This window comes from Narcine bancroftii, chromosome 4 (genome assembly GCF_036971445.1).
Source record: "Narcine bancroftii isolate sNarBan1 chromosome 4, sNarBan1.hap1, whole genome shotgun sequence".
Classification (NCBI taxonomy): Eukaryota; Metazoa; Chordata; class Chondrichthyes; order Torpediniformes; family Narcinidae; genus Narcine; species Narcine bancroftii.
In genome coordinates, this window is record NC_091472.1 from 236886493 (window position 1) to 236901855 (window position 15363).

At 40.1% G+C, this 15363-nt stretch overlaps 1 protein-coding gene across 3 annotated transcripts in view; it reads left to right on the top strand.

The window, feature by feature from the left end:
• The window catches only part of cops8 (COP9 signalosome subunit 8), a 106409-nt gene extending 91426 nt beyond the window's left edge, over positions 1–14983 (top strand). For all 3 annotated transcript variants that reach the window (XM_069934404.1, XM_069934402.1, XM_069934403.1), the window contains 4 exons: positions 6389–6521; positions 10159–10266; positions 14133–14195; positions 14772–14983. In XM_069934404.1, coding sequence (XP_069790505.1) covers positions 6389–6521; positions 10159–10266; positions 14133–14195; positions 14772–14851 — 384 coding nt within the window. In that variant the 3' untranslated portion in view covers positions 14852–14983. The remainder of the gene's footprint in view (positions 1–6388; positions 6522–10158; positions 10267–14132; positions 14196–14771) is intronic.
• The last annotated feature ends 380 nt before the right edge of the window (positions 14984–15363 follow it).

Consider the following 15363-nt stretch of genomic DNA (forward strand, 5'->3'; position numbering starts at 1 on the left):
AGGTAAGATTAGATGGGCAGTATGGAGAGTGGTTTGGGAGGGGTGAAACACAAAAATTTGCAGTCACTCTGATTGCAGTAAAAACACAAAAATGCTGCAGGAACTCAGCAGGTCACCCAGCATCGATAGGAGGTAAAGATATATAGCCAGTGTTTCGGGCCTTACCCCTCTTTCAAGGTTTGACCAAAAAGCAGACAGGCATCTGAATAAAAAAGGCTGGGAGAGCAAGGAAGGAGGAGTAAGGCCAACAGGAAAAAAGGCCATAATTGGACATTGTTAGGAGGACAGGAGAGAAAACGTGAGAATTCATTGGGGGAGGGGGCTGGTTCTGTGAATGTAGAGTTAGAGGAAAGGAGATAGAGACAGGGGAAAGGGAGAGACATGAAATGGGGAAACTGGAGGTCAATGTTAATGCTATCTGGTTAGAGGGTGCTCAGATGGAATATGAGGTGTTGTTCCTCCAGTTTGTTGGTGGTCTCAGTCTGAAAGTGCATGAGACCATGGACAGGCATAATGGCAAGAGAATGGGGTGGATAATTGAAATGGGTTGCCACTGCAAGATCTCCACTATTACAGCGGACAAAGCAAAGGAACACAATAAAGTGACTCCCCCAGTCTGAGTCCAGTCTCTCCAATGTACAGGAGGCCACAGAGTATGCACCAAGTGCAGTAGCTGACCCATGAAAATTTACAAGTGAAGCTTAGCTTCACTGGAAGGACTGTTTGGGCCCCCAAATGGTGGTAATGGAGGAGGTGGAGGCACAAGTGTACCATTTTTTGTGGTCACAGGGGTAGGTTCCAAGGGGGCAATTGGTGGGAAGGGAAAAGTGGATGAGAGAATAACAAAGGAGCTGTCTCTTTGGAAGCAGAAGATGTGTCTGGTGGTGGGATCATGTATTATGTGGCTGAAATGGCAGAGGATGATACGAAGGCTGCTGGGGTGGTTGATGAGGACAAGGGAAATCTGGTCCTTGGTATGCCTGAGGATGGAGAGGGCCAGGGCAGATGTACAGGTAATAGAGCATACACAGGTGAGGGCTGAGTTAATGGTGATAGAGGTAAGGTGTTTGTGGAGGGCAGTTCTTTCCAGTCTGGAGAACTATGGATACCGCAGTGTTCGGTAGTAAGGCCCTTGCTTTTTGCAATATACATAAATGATTTGGACAAGGATGTTTGTGGCAAGGTGAATAAGGTTGTTAGTGACACAAAAATATGTGATGTGGTAGACAGAGAAGAAGGTACTTTTGGGTTGCATCAGGATGCAGAACAGATGGGGAAACGGGATCAAGGAATAGCAGATGTAGTTCAACTCTGAGAATTGAGGTGCTGTATTTGGGTAGATTGCACCAGGATAGGACTTGCCCTGTTACTGACGGAGCACTAGAGTGTTATGGAACAGAGGGATAAAAGATTGCAGGTATATAATTCTTTAAAACTGGCATCATGGGCATTTGGGATGCTTGCTTTCATCGATCAGGGCATTGAGTACAAGTGTTGGGAAGTCATGTTGAAGTTATACAAGACATTGGTGAGGCCACACTTGGAATCTTACTCACAGATCAGTCACTTAGCTATATTATAAGTGAGAAGTGTAGATGTAGCCAGGATGAAGGAACTTATTAAGAGAGACTGGAAAAAGTAGCCTTGCTTTCCTCAGAGGGTAGGAGGTCAAAGGGGGATCTTATTGAGGTCTATAAAATCAGGGTCATGGACAAGGTGAATCGTGATAGTCTGTTTCCTGGAGTTGGAGAATGTAAGACAAGAGGGCATAACTAAAGTGAGGGAGGAGGGATTTAGAGGGGACGTAGGAGGATAGTTCTTCACTCAGGCTGGAGAGTATATGGAATGAGCTGCCAGATAAAGTGGTGGAGGCAGGAGTGTTGTTTCCTTTAAAAAAAACATTTGAATCACTCAATGGATGGGATGGAATGGAGGGGCATGGGCCTAATGCCCGCAACTGGTAATAAAGCAAAAGGGAATGCTATTTGGCATGGATAAGATGGGCCTGTGTGCTGTTGAACTCCATGATGGCAGGGCATTTAAAATAATAAGATTGAACAGAATTAACATTTATATACAGGAAATAGTGTATGCCAAGTCTAGGAAATTAGGAGGTTATCAACTTTGGAAAAGTGAATTATTATTTAAGTAGAGTGAGACTACAAACACCAGGGGATGTGAATATCCTGTTGCACGAAACAAATTAACAAAGGCTAAAAGACTGTTGGCATTCATTACAAGTAATATATGGGATATAAATGTAGGAAAATGTTGATGCTACCTGCCTGGAGCCTTGCACACTGTTTTAGTCAAACTATCCATCAAAATAATTTTCTTCTATTGGTGATGGTGCACTACACAACTGTTTCATTCCTGCAATGTTGTTGGGAATAACAGGATATACAGTATGTCAAGAGGACACTCCCTCCAGTGGGGGTATTTAGGATAAGGGGTTTCCTATGTAAGACTTAAATGAAAGGAGCTGCGGCTTGGATTTTATTTTGAAGTTCTGTATTCGAGCGAATGTAGAGGTGGAGGTTCACAGGCAATTGAATGAAAAGGGAGTCAAGGGTACATGAGGACCTTGGGAAAGTTCTGTTGAGATCAAGATTGGATCAGGGATATGACTGAATGACGGAGTAAGTTCAGGAGGGCAATTAGTCTATTCCTGCTTCTATTTCTTGTTTTTGAGTTTGAAGCTAGCAGATTGGATAAGGAGAAAAATGGTATTTTAGAACTTTTGAAAGCTATATGACAAGATGCCACATAAGAGATTATAAGCAAAATTAGAGTGCATGGGATTGGGATTTCAGTACAGGCATGGAGAAATAATGGGAGACAAGGAGTTTGTTGAGGAAGTAAATGAGTATTTTGCATCAGTCATCACAGTGGAAAACTACCAGTGTACCAGATCAAAGAGTATCAGGGAAGGAAAGTGAGGGCAGTTACTATTTCAAGGGAGAAGGTGCACGAAAGCTGAGTGGTCTAAAGGTTGATAAATCTCCTGGACCAGATGGATTGCTCTCTCGGGTCCTGAAATAAATAGCGGTTGAGATTGTGGAGACATTGGTATAATCTTTCAGGAATCAATAGGTTCTGGCATGGACCCAGAGGACTGGAAATCGCGAATGTCACCCCACTATTCATGACAGGCGGAGTGAGAGGGTGCAGAAAGCAAATTGTAGACCAGTTAGCCTGATATCAGTGGTTGGGAAGATGATGGAATTGATTGCAAAGAGGTTACAAAGTACTTGGAGACACATTGCAGGTTAGGCCAAAGCCAGCATGGTTTCCTTAAGGGAAAATCTTGCCTGACAAACCTATAGAATTCTTTGAGGAGGTGATAAGTAGGCTGGATAAGGGAGATGCAGTGGATATTGTGTAGTTGAATTTTTCTAAGGCATTTGACAAAGAGCTGCACAGCAAGACCCCATGGTATAACAGGACACATAATAGTAATGGGTAGAGCATTGGTTTATTGGGAGGAAGTAGACAGTTGTAATACAGGGATCATATTAGGATTGGTTGACAGTTGCTCCACAGGGGTCGATGTTGAGGTAGCTTCTTTTTATGTTGTATGTCATTGTTTTGGATTATGGAATTATTGGTTTTGTGGCCAAGTTTGCAGATGATACAAAGGTAAGTGGAGGAGCAGGTAGTGTTGAGGAAACAGGGAGGCTGCAGAAGGATTTAGACAGATTAGGAGAATGGACAGAGAAGGGTGGCATGATTGGCTAGTGATTAGAACAACGCCTTTACAATGCCAGTGATCGGGACGGGTTTGAATTCCACTCTGTCTGCAAGGTGTTTGTATGTTCTCCCTGTGTCTGTGTGAGTTTTCCCTGGGAGCTCCAGTTTTCGAAATGCCATTCGAAATGTACTGGGGGTGTAGATTAATTGGCAGTAAATTGGGTGGCACAGGCTTGGGGGCCAAAAATGGCCTGCAAGTCTACATTTAAAAATGTAAAATTTAAATGTAATTTAAAATTTTAAAAGTGGCAAATGAAATGTAATGCACTTATGGTAGAAAAAATTAAATGACCAGACTATTTTTTAAATGGGGAGAAATTTGAAAATACCAAGATGCAAAGGGAGCTGAGAGTCTTTGTGCAGGAGAGACTGAAGGTAAACTTGCAGGTTGAGATGATGGTGAGGAAGGCAAATGTATTTTGAGCAATAGAATATAAAAGCAGGGATGTGATGTTGAGACTCTATAGTGCATGGGTGAGACCTCGTGGAGTATTGTGAGCAGTTTTGGGCTCCTTGTTTAAAAAAGGAAGTGCTGACGTTGGAAAGGGTTCAAAGGAGATTCACCAGAATGATTCCAGGAATGAAAGGGTTATCATACAAGGAACGTTTGGCCTGTATTCATTGGAATTTCAGAGAATGAGAGGATCTCATTGAAACGTTTCAGATGTTGAAAGGCATGGACAGAATAGATGTTGAAAGGTTGTTTCCCATGGTGGAAGAGTCTAGGACAAGAGAGCACAACTTCACAGTTAAAGGGTGTCTGTTTAGAACTGGATGAATAGGAATTTCATCAGTTAGAGGATGGTAAACTGTTGAACTTTTTGCCACAGGCGTTTGTGGAGGCCAGGTTATTGGGTGTATTTAAGGCAGAGATTGATAGGTTCTTTAGCTAGGGCTTCAAAAGGCAGTGGGGCTGAGTGGGAAAATGGTTCAACAATTGATTGAACGGCGGGGCAGACTCGATGGGGTGAATAGCATATTTCTGCTCCTATGTCTTATGATCTTGTTAGTTAACACAGTAAATGGAGATTAGGAGTCAGCAGGTCATTTTCCAGTTGGGAGGCTGTGATTAATAAAATGCATCCATTTGATGCTCTCTGTGGTCAAGACTTCCTTCTGGGGGAAAAAAACACTAAATGAAATTTGTTTGACATGACTTCCCCTTCATCAAGCTGTTCTTAATCTGCTGAGTTAGATTGATTTTTCAGTTATGCTGCCATTTCTTTGATAATTAATTGAATAATTTTACAACAATCAATCAATACTTGTTCTTTGTTTCCTTTTTCTGTGGAAAGATATTAGTTCAATTTTTTTTCCAATCCCCTCAAGTCTCCAGAATATAAGGATATTTTATAAGATTATGATTTTAGTTCTATAGTGTGTAGATTTACCCCCTGCCTTACACTAAATTCTCCCAGCACTACAATCTTTAATAAATATCTTTACTCAAGCATTCCTAATCACGCTTAAATTAACTCTCACAACTATTGTTGATTAGCCTTCAGCCGACTAATCCCTCAATGTTGGAATTCCATCCCTTAACCGGCCCATTGGATTTTTCCCTCCTTATGATGCTGTTTAAAACCTGACATTGACTTTCATCATCAATCCAATTTTTTTTACTCAGGTAGTTATTAAAGTGTTGTTAGAGAGCAATGCAAATTTTAAAAATGTTGTCTTTGTTGAAGTACTTGAGAACTTGGCACTGAGTAAGGTAAATATTTTTACTGGAAAAGTATTTCCAATGTGAAAGTAATTAATAAAAAGTAAAGAGAATGTTGAACAACTGAAGAATTTCATCATCAAATGAATGATAAAAATCACCAGAATATCTCGTTACAAATACAGAATTAAGTCGAGTGTCACCAAATCGGAGACTTTGATTTTGAATTTTAAAGCAAATAGTCATTTTTTACTTAAAAAGTATTAAAAGGAAACCATCCTTCAAAATTGCTTGGCCACGGCACACGAACCATGGGTGTAAAGGGTGGGGCCAGTAATGCGCACACTGCACTCCACCTAAAACCTCCTTTGCACAGGCCTGAGGACAGGTCCACGTCCTCCCCATCAAAAGGTTATTATACAAAATGAAGAATGGATAATAGGAAATATTCCATGAATATTGTCTGGGTAAGATGCTTTAGAACATAGGACACTACAGCACAGTCCAGTGTTACAACCCCAAAGGACCCCAAAACCCAGCAGCAATAGGTATTCACTTTTAATGATCTTTAAACATGAAAACAGAATCAAGCTTTAACTTATTTCTATTAACTTAACTAAACCCAACTTAACCCCCTTCTAATTCTAAGCGCACGTGTATGTGACCTGTGTAAATGTAAGAGTTCACATTGAACAGTATCGGCAAGAAATCAGTGAAAACTACCTTTAACAGCATCTTCACCCGGAAGCCCTCCAAATGCTAGAGTGCTAAATGCATGAACTACTTAAATCTAGTTCAAACATTGGACAATAACAGTGTCCTGTTTTTAATGCGCACGCACTCTCGCACACACACAGTTCATCAATCTCTGAAAGCCTCAATGTGGAAAGACATTTCTATGCTAATATTACCTATAATCTTCAATACCTAAAGTCTCAGTTATTTCAATTACGTTATTTTCTCTTCATGCTTTAGGCAAATCCTGAACTGGGAGCAATATGGTCTGTGGGGCAGCGTGTCTGGCAAAGAGATTTCCCAGGAATTTACACAGTAATTAGCTCCCATCAGTGGTCTGACACCATCCAGCCTATAATGGAGGAACTAAGAGGTATGATCTTTACCACTGTTTCAGACAAAAAAAATATTTCAGGGGATATTTGACATTTGTTGAAGTAGAATGTGCTACCCTAGCAGGGCAATAATGCAAGGTCAGCCAGCAACCTCAACCCACATCCATGATATAACGGGGAAGGGCTCGTATGTAGAACAATGTCCACTGGGGTTGCTCATCATTGCCTAGTTTTAAAACAAACCATAAAGTTGTGGTCTTTGTAAATTTAAGGGTTCAGGAAATATATGCCTGTCTAGTTATGGCTCTCTCACCAAAACCTCATTATATTATTAAACTTTTTAATGTAATAGACTTCCTAACTAGAGCTAATGTGAAAAAAGGTCATTCATAATGCATAAAAAGTGATGATTCATGAGTTCAGTTTTATTCCATAATTTGTAATTTGTTCATGTGATGTGGACATCAGCCAACATATCAGACAGATCAGTCTGAGTGAAAGCGACCAACTTCCTTCGTGAAGAGATAGTGCAGAAATCAGAAACAGGAAGGGAGCAATCACTCTGTTCAGAATATTCTTTAGAGTCCAAATAAGCTCCAGGCCACTGAGGAACAGATAAGCAGGCAGATTTTGAAAAGCTGCAAAAATAACAGGGTTGCTATCATGGGTGACCAGCTTCCGTAATATTGACTGACCAAAGGGTGAGATGGGGGCAGAATTTGAGAGGTGTGTCCAATAAGGACTCCTGACACAGTATATGGACATGTCAGCTAGAAGAGAGGTCATACTGGATCTTATACTGGGTAATCCACCTAGTCAGGTGATGATGACGCACATTTCAGACATGGTGACCATACTCTAGCATAGGTGTAGACAAAATGAAGAAGAGTTTTGTTGGGGAGGGGCAAATTACAATGGGATTAGTCAGAAATTTGGGGGACTAAATTGGGAACAGATATTCTCTGAGAAATGCACAGCAGAAATGTGCAGGATATTTAGGAACCATCTGCATGGGGCTCTGGACAGTTTGTCTCACTGAGGCAGGAAAAGAATGGCAGGGTAAAGGAACTGGTTGACAAGAGAAGTGGAAACATTTAATCAAAATGAAAAATCCTTAAAGTTTAGAAAGCAAAAGTCAAGCAGGGCTTTTGACAATTATATAGTAGCCAGAAATTTGAGCAGGGAGAGCTAGAAAGGCCATGAGAAAAGCTTGGGAAGTTAGATTAACGAACATCCCAAGGCATACTTCACATACATGAAGAGCAGGTCCTGATGAGAGTGAGTGTGGGACTACACAGTGATGAGGGGGTGAACATGTGTCTGGAGGTGGAGGAGATAGGGGAGGTCATTAAATGGCACTTTGCTTCCCTGTTCACCAGGGAGAGATCACATTCTTCAATGTCCATTTCTGTGGACCGGGTAATGCTGTTTTGTTGGGTTGTACTGGTACAGTTGGATGGCAAATAAACTTGAACCTGAACATAGAACAGACTGATGTGATGGAATATTTTGAGGTTACGATAAAGGTTTGGAGCTTCTGAAAAACATTCAGATACGTCCAGAGGCCTGGTGGGATATACTCCAGGTGGCTATGGGAAGTGAGGTTTTCTTGAACATTGACGTTGATTTTTGCGTCCCCCTTGACCACAGAATTAGTATGAAGGATTGGAGGGAGGCAAATGTAGTGGTGGGCAAACTATTAGAGAGGATTCTTTGAGACAGGATTTACAAGCCTTTGGGAAAAAACAGTATACTTGGCATCGACAGCATGGATTTTTGAGGGGCAGGTGGTAAATGTTTTTTGAGAAGGTGGAAAAATATTGGTGAAGAAGGTAGGTTCTGCAGGGACCTGTTCTCAAAGCATGCTGGCCTTCATTAGTTGCGGGATTGAGTTCAAGATCCTCAAAGCAATGTGGCTGCTCAATAAAACTGGTGAGATCACTTTTAGCGTATGGTGTTCGAATCTAGTCACCTCATTATAGGAAGGATATGGAAGTTTTGAAAAGGGTTACAGGAGGTTTAGCAGGATGCTGCTTGGATTAGGGAATGTCATATGAAGAAAGGTTGAGCGAAGTAGGGCTTTTCTCTTTGGAGTGGAGGAGGATGGGAGCGATTTAGCAGAGGTGTATAAGATTATGAGAGGCATAGATAGAGTGGACAACCCAGATTTTTTCCCCAGCACAGCAATGGCCAAAACTAGTGGACATTGTTTAAGGAGAGTGGGTGACAATTTAGGGAAGACGCCAGAGGTAACTTTTTTTTTACACAGATTGGTGGATGCCTGGAGTAAATTGCCAGGGGAGATAGTCGAGGCTGATACAATAGGGATGGTTAAAACACTCTTGGCAAGGGACGGAAGGAAGGAATGAAGGGTTAGATGGGTCAGCTCAACATCCATGGCCCATACCGTACTGTTCTATGGAAGGACATTAATGGACCAGGTCAGTTTTAGAGCAGCCCAGTGATTGTCATTTGCTTTTGTACCAGATTTAGTTAATTACTTGCACTTTATTTTCTCAGTTGCCATGATGGTTTCTTGCCAATTTTCCTGGATTAGTAATCTAGACCTGTGGATGCTACATAAACACCTTGTCAGCTTCATTAACATTTTCAATTCATCACATTTATTCTGTGCACAGTATTTTTTTTTAAACCATCAGCTATTGACTGCAAATCGTAATGTTTTGATTTTAGGTTTTTATAGTGAATAAAATCTCTGCAAACGGGTACTCTGAGTTGGTGTTTGCAGGCCACATGCAGCCTGTGTAAAATAGCTATGAAAGTTGGGATTTTTCTATGTTGTACAAGTATATATTAAAAACACAAAAAAAATGAAATAAAATGAAAACATTGTTTATTGTTGATGCTAATGAAAAGATAATTCTTTGGGTCATCTGTGTAATTAGTACAGAATCTTCTCTGGAAATTCTGGTGTCTTTAACAGAAGAAAAAACTTGTTCCCTTCATCGAATAGAGTGGTTATAGACTAGAAGATTGTTTCATTGAGCACCTTTGTTCAGTCTGCTGAATATTGGGGAACTCGCAGTGGAAAGCCATTTTAATTCCACGCACCATTTCCATACCGACATGCTTGTCCATGGCCTTCTGCACTGCCAAACTGAGACCACCTGAAAATTGGAGGAACAATTCCGAATATTCCGTCTGGCACTCTCCAACCAGACAGCACTTTTCCAGTCACTTCTCCAGCCTCTCCCCAATCTCTTTTCCTATCCCTCTGTCTCCTTTCCTCTAACTCCTCACTCCCTCCCAATCACTTCTCAGTCTTTTTTCTCTTCTGCCCTCCCATCCATATCTACCCATAATCTTTTGCCTGCTGGCCTATGCTCCACCCCTGGCCCTCCTCTCTTCTTCCCCCATCTTTTTATTCAGGCACCTACCGCCTGCTTTTTGCTCACACCTTGAAGGACTCATAAATGTTGATTATATCCCTTTGCTCCCTATGGATGCTGCGTGACCTGCTGAGTTTCTCTAGCACTTTTGTGTATTGTCACTCCCTCCAAAACTTTTCCTAATTATCTATTACTTGGATAGATCAGTTGCATTCAGGATTTCATCTCATCCGAGTTTGTGGATTGTATTTTTACAATAAACCAAAACTGAAACATGCTTAAAGTTTGTAGCTGATTAATAGTCTTGTTTTATTTTCTTTTTAAGATGCTACAAGACGACGTGCCTTTGGTCTTGTTGCTCAAGCATACACTTCAATTAGTGCTGACGATCTTGCAGCCTTTGTAGGGCTTCCGGTTGAAGATGCTGTGAAAGGTAGAATTTTCATTGATTTTTTGCCAATGTTGTTCAATGTGAACTCTGCTCCTCAGAAACTGTTTCATCCATCCATGCTCCAATCCCAAGTGACTCATAATTTATGTACATCGAGTGAAGTGTTGCAAGTTATTTGGATGAATGTGTTCACATCTTGGATGCGTGGTGGTGAAAACAAACATAGAAGGAATCACTTTTGGTACCATGTCAATATCTGATGAGAAAAATGCAGAAGAGAATATTCTGATCAATGTTTTGAATAGCAATTTTCAAACACATTTAAAGAAGAATCCTTGGAAAGATATTGCCAAAGTTGAATCCTGTACCTTTTGCACAAAATTGATCATGAGAGAAAGTAGTCGTGATGATCTTTTATTTTCATACTAAAGCAATTCACTTTCTGAAGAAAAGAAGAAAAACACAAAATAAAACAGTGGCCAGATTTATCCTGGGAATGATAATGAATATGAGAGTTTATGACCACAAGTCTTTAAATATGACTGCTTTCTTCATACAAAAGTAGGCTGGGTCATGAAGATGGTATAAATTAACATCATGGTTGACACAGATATGGAGGGCCAAAGGCCAGTTCCTGTCCAAATCTATTCTATGTTCTAACAGTATGTACACAAGCCTGAAGTCCGGCACGTCTCGGTTCATAGTTTTTTTTTTCAAAATGCTGTTGGACTTTTGAAATTCCCCTCCGACTATATGAACCATTAAAGTATTCCATGAACACCAAAGATCTGCCTGCATCATTGAAGCAGCGCATTTTGTTTATAACACAGACACACATCCAGACATTACAATCCAATTATCCAAAATCGTCAGAACTGGGCTTATTTCAGATAAATGATATTTTTGGATATCTGGTCATTTTTTAAAAACAGCCCAATAGCAACAGCAAATCACTTGTAACTAGTGTTTAAACAAGAAACAACAAGGGAAGGCTTTTTAAGCATGAAATAATGTTAATTCTCACTAAAAAAAAAACAACTTGAACAAAATAAGATAAATCCAACACCAAAAACTTGAAATTCTACTCAGGTTTTTACAAAATTCCAAAAATTTTTTCAACCTTTGATGTCAGTTCAGATCCAAAAAAATTTTGGAAGCGAAATGACCGTCATTTTGGCTTCAAAGTGTTTTTGGATATTGAGGATTTCTGATTTTTCTCAATTATCCAAAAAAAATTTCAGAGCTGAACAAACATCACTTTCGTGTCCAAAAAAATTTAGATAACAGATTTTTAGATAATCTGATTTTGGATAATCAGAGTTATACTCTGTGCAGTTATGCACCACTTAACGTTCATTCGGGCAACATCCAACCCCATATACGTCCATGATCCTATAATTACTCAGTTACTGTGAGAAAGTCTGCAGCAATTAGAAAATGTAATTGCTAGCTATAGGAAATTATATTCTGTATACCCAAACTGATCCGACTGCTCCACTCTCTCCCCACAGCCCCGTGTCGGTCCCTGTACTGATCCCATTAGCCCGTTCTCTCCCCACAGCCCCATGTCAATCCCTACGCTGATCCCACTGCCCCACTCTCTTCACACAGCCCCATCTCAGTCCCCACACCGATCCCTACTTACAAATAAAAAGTTTAAAGGTACATTACAATATCCCATATAGTTTTGCTAAGAATACAATATGGTGTTCACACAATGTCCCCATTGCATTATGCCCAATTTCACAAAGTATCATGGAAGTTAAGAGGCATATAGCTGTATATAATCTGTACATTGTACTTGACATGATAATCTTAATTTATCTCAGCAACTAGAAATATTTGGGATTATTAAAAGAGCATGCATCATTTGAGTCTCACGTAGTATCATCTTCATTTGTGGTACTTTATCTGACGAATTCATCAGAACCCTGGAGAAGGCACAGAGTAATACTAAAATGAGATACTTTATCACATCAGGAAATTATAAAACCTAGATTTTATTTTCCTCAAACTATGAAAGGAAATGTTAAGGGCTTATTTAGGTTGACCCTTTCAAAATTATGAAAGGCTTTGATAGACTAAAGAAGGAGAAACTGTTTCCATTGGCAGAAAAATATGTAATCAGATTTGAGAAAATCTGGAACTCTAGAGCAAGATGGCCAGTTGACCTGAACAGCCACTTGTCTGCTGTGGGATTGATATAACCAGTGTAGTCTATTATCTAAAAAATAACAATTGTATTAATTACTACATAAATAAAACACCAAAGACTTCAGGCACCGTGATTGAAGTAAAAACACAATGCTGGAGAAACTCAGCAAGTCAAACAGTGTACTTTATATAGCAAAGATAAAGATACATAACCAATGTTTCGGGCTTGAGCCCTTCATCAAGCTATCTTTGCTATAAAGTCGTTTAAGGCTGATATATGCCCTTTACCCAACAAGCACACAAACCATTAAGTGCCCGTTTACCTAGAACCATTGAACATTAAAGCACAGAACATGATCTATATTTCTGCCAGGGCCTCTGCTATTTCTACACTAGCCTCCCTCAAGGTCCAAGGAATTATCTTGTCAGTCCCTGGACCTCATCACCCTTCCTACCTATGTCAGGCTGCTCACCCTCTCTCCTGAGAATGCCATGAACTTGATCTGAGATTTTTGGTCCCTGGCACCAGGGAGACAATGTACCATCCGGGAGTCTTGATCTCTTCCACAGAATTTCTTATCTGTTCCATAACTCTGGAATCCCCTATTACTACAGCTCACCTCTTTCCTCTCTTCTCCTCTTAGCCACAAGACAAAACTCAATGCCAGAGACCTGACTACCATGGCTAGTTCCTGATAGGTCATTTCCCCCTTAACAGTATCCAAAGTGGAATACTTGTTATTGAGGGGAATAGCCACAGGGATGCCCTGCATGGTGTCTGTTCCCTTTAACTCTCCTCACCGTTACTCAGCTAACTTTCTCCTACCTTCTAGGTGTGATAGTGTCCCTGTAAATCCTGTCTATCACCCCCTCAGTGTCCTGAATGATCTGGAGTTCATCCAACGCCAGCTCCAATGCCCTAACTTGGTTTGTAAGGAGCTGCAGTTGGATGCACTTCTCGCTGATGAAGTCATCAGGGTTAGTTTTGGCTTCCCTGACAATCCACAATTCTGCTGGAGGAGCCTGTCCCTGCCATGGCTGTCATTCCCACTCTCTAGGATATGGAAAAAAAACCCAGAAAAACCTATTATTATCTTGCCTCAACTCCTCCACCTTCTCCTCAGCCTCTGCTCACCAAAGCCTCTCGATGCTTCTGGAACTAAAAGGGAGTAGCTGTACTACCTGTGCTACAGTGCTTTGGAAATTGAGCCTTTATAAAACATCCATCAGATGCATTAATGTGATATTTCAGGTATAGATAAGAATCACAGGTGTTTAACTATAAAAATCTTGCATTCATCTTCGTGTTTTACATTTAACACTCACAAATAAATTTCATGTGTGAACAATCGGAAATTGTATGATTTGACTTGTCTAAAGAATTACTAAATCTGAATCCATGCATTTACTTGTTACTTCTCTGTTTTTGCATTGCTATTTGTTCAAACCTTGAGAGCTCCATGTACGATTACATCACGGTCATTGTAGTAGTGAGCACATTACTATTACAGCACCAATGACCTGAGTTCAAATCCGCTGTTGTCTGTAAAGAGTTTGTACATTCTTCCCCTGATCTGTGTGGGTTTTTCCTGGGTGCTCCTGTTTTCTCCCATCTTCCAAACGTGTACAGAATTTGTAAGTTAACTGTATAATTTAGTTTCATAGGTTGGAAGATCCTTCTCCTGTATTGCATCATTAAAAATTAAATGTAACAAATAAATTAAAATCAAGTTTCCCTTCTATTCTGATTCCAGCTGTATTGGAACTAGGGTGGCAGGCTGATCCTTCCACACGAATGGTTGTACCCAAAAAGACAGGTAGGTGTCGCTGTTGCTCTTTTTCAATGGAATCCAGTTTTGATTGGGGATTTTTTTAAAAGGCAATTCTCCATTTACCTTTAGACATTATAAAAAATATTTTATACATGTGAAACATTCTCCTATGATTGCATTTCCCTAATCGTTTGGTTGTGATGGCCTTGCTTCCTGGAGGCATGTTTCATTGGTTGGGAGTAATGAAATCCACCGGAGGCACCTTCTCAAGTTTACTTGGTGACTTCAGACTGACTGTTTCAAAGCTTTTCAAAGCAGTGCTTATGAATTTTCTTTCAGCATCTAAATGCTTGCCATTCAAACAGATGTTGTACAAATGAAATTTATTTGATGTTTGGAAGGAAGATTTTTTTCAAGATCTTGTAAAGAAAATCAATTGATCGTGCATGGGAAATGCTTTTCCTGTTAGCTTTGGTTTTTTCCTGTTTATCCTTGTTAATTGCTACTCCTTGTGCTTGGCATGTTTAAGATGAACCATTTGTTTGAGCCCTCACATCATAGGTGGCTTTATTTGCATGAATATTTAAACTGATTCTTTTGCCTTTTTAAAAATTTTAACAGAACCTCCTCCAGTACCACAGATTCCTAATGAACAACAGTTGGCCAGACTAACTGACTACGTGGCTTTCCTTGAGAACTGAGAAACTACCGTCACTGAGAAAAAGAGAGAACCCAGCCATGTCTGTTTGTTGCCATGGAAGTGACACAGACAACAGAAATCTCTGATGTTCTTGTAAATATCCATGTTCATAAATTAAAGGGCCTCTGGGGAATATCTAGTCTTTTTATTCTTTGAATATCCCACTGTCTGACCTTTAGAAAAGCCAGCAAATGTCCACCCACAGTTTGAATTCTAGAGCCTCTGCCCTGCTTTGAGTTATTCCAGTCATTTGGAGTGTTTATTCATAAGAAAATAAAAATCAGCACCATGCAGTCACGCACTATGTTCTCTGCCTTGAAGCAACTAGGACAACTCTTTTCATGATGTGCTTGATTAGCAAGCTAATACTAAATGAGTGTTTTTCCTTAATTATTCTGAAGTCATGTCCGGATTGCTAATTAGTGGGCCTTAAATTTAAATATATTTTGAGAGGCTCTGGTTTATTTTTTTCTGATTAGAAATGGGTTTGATGTTCTCAAGTCTTTTGAAGAG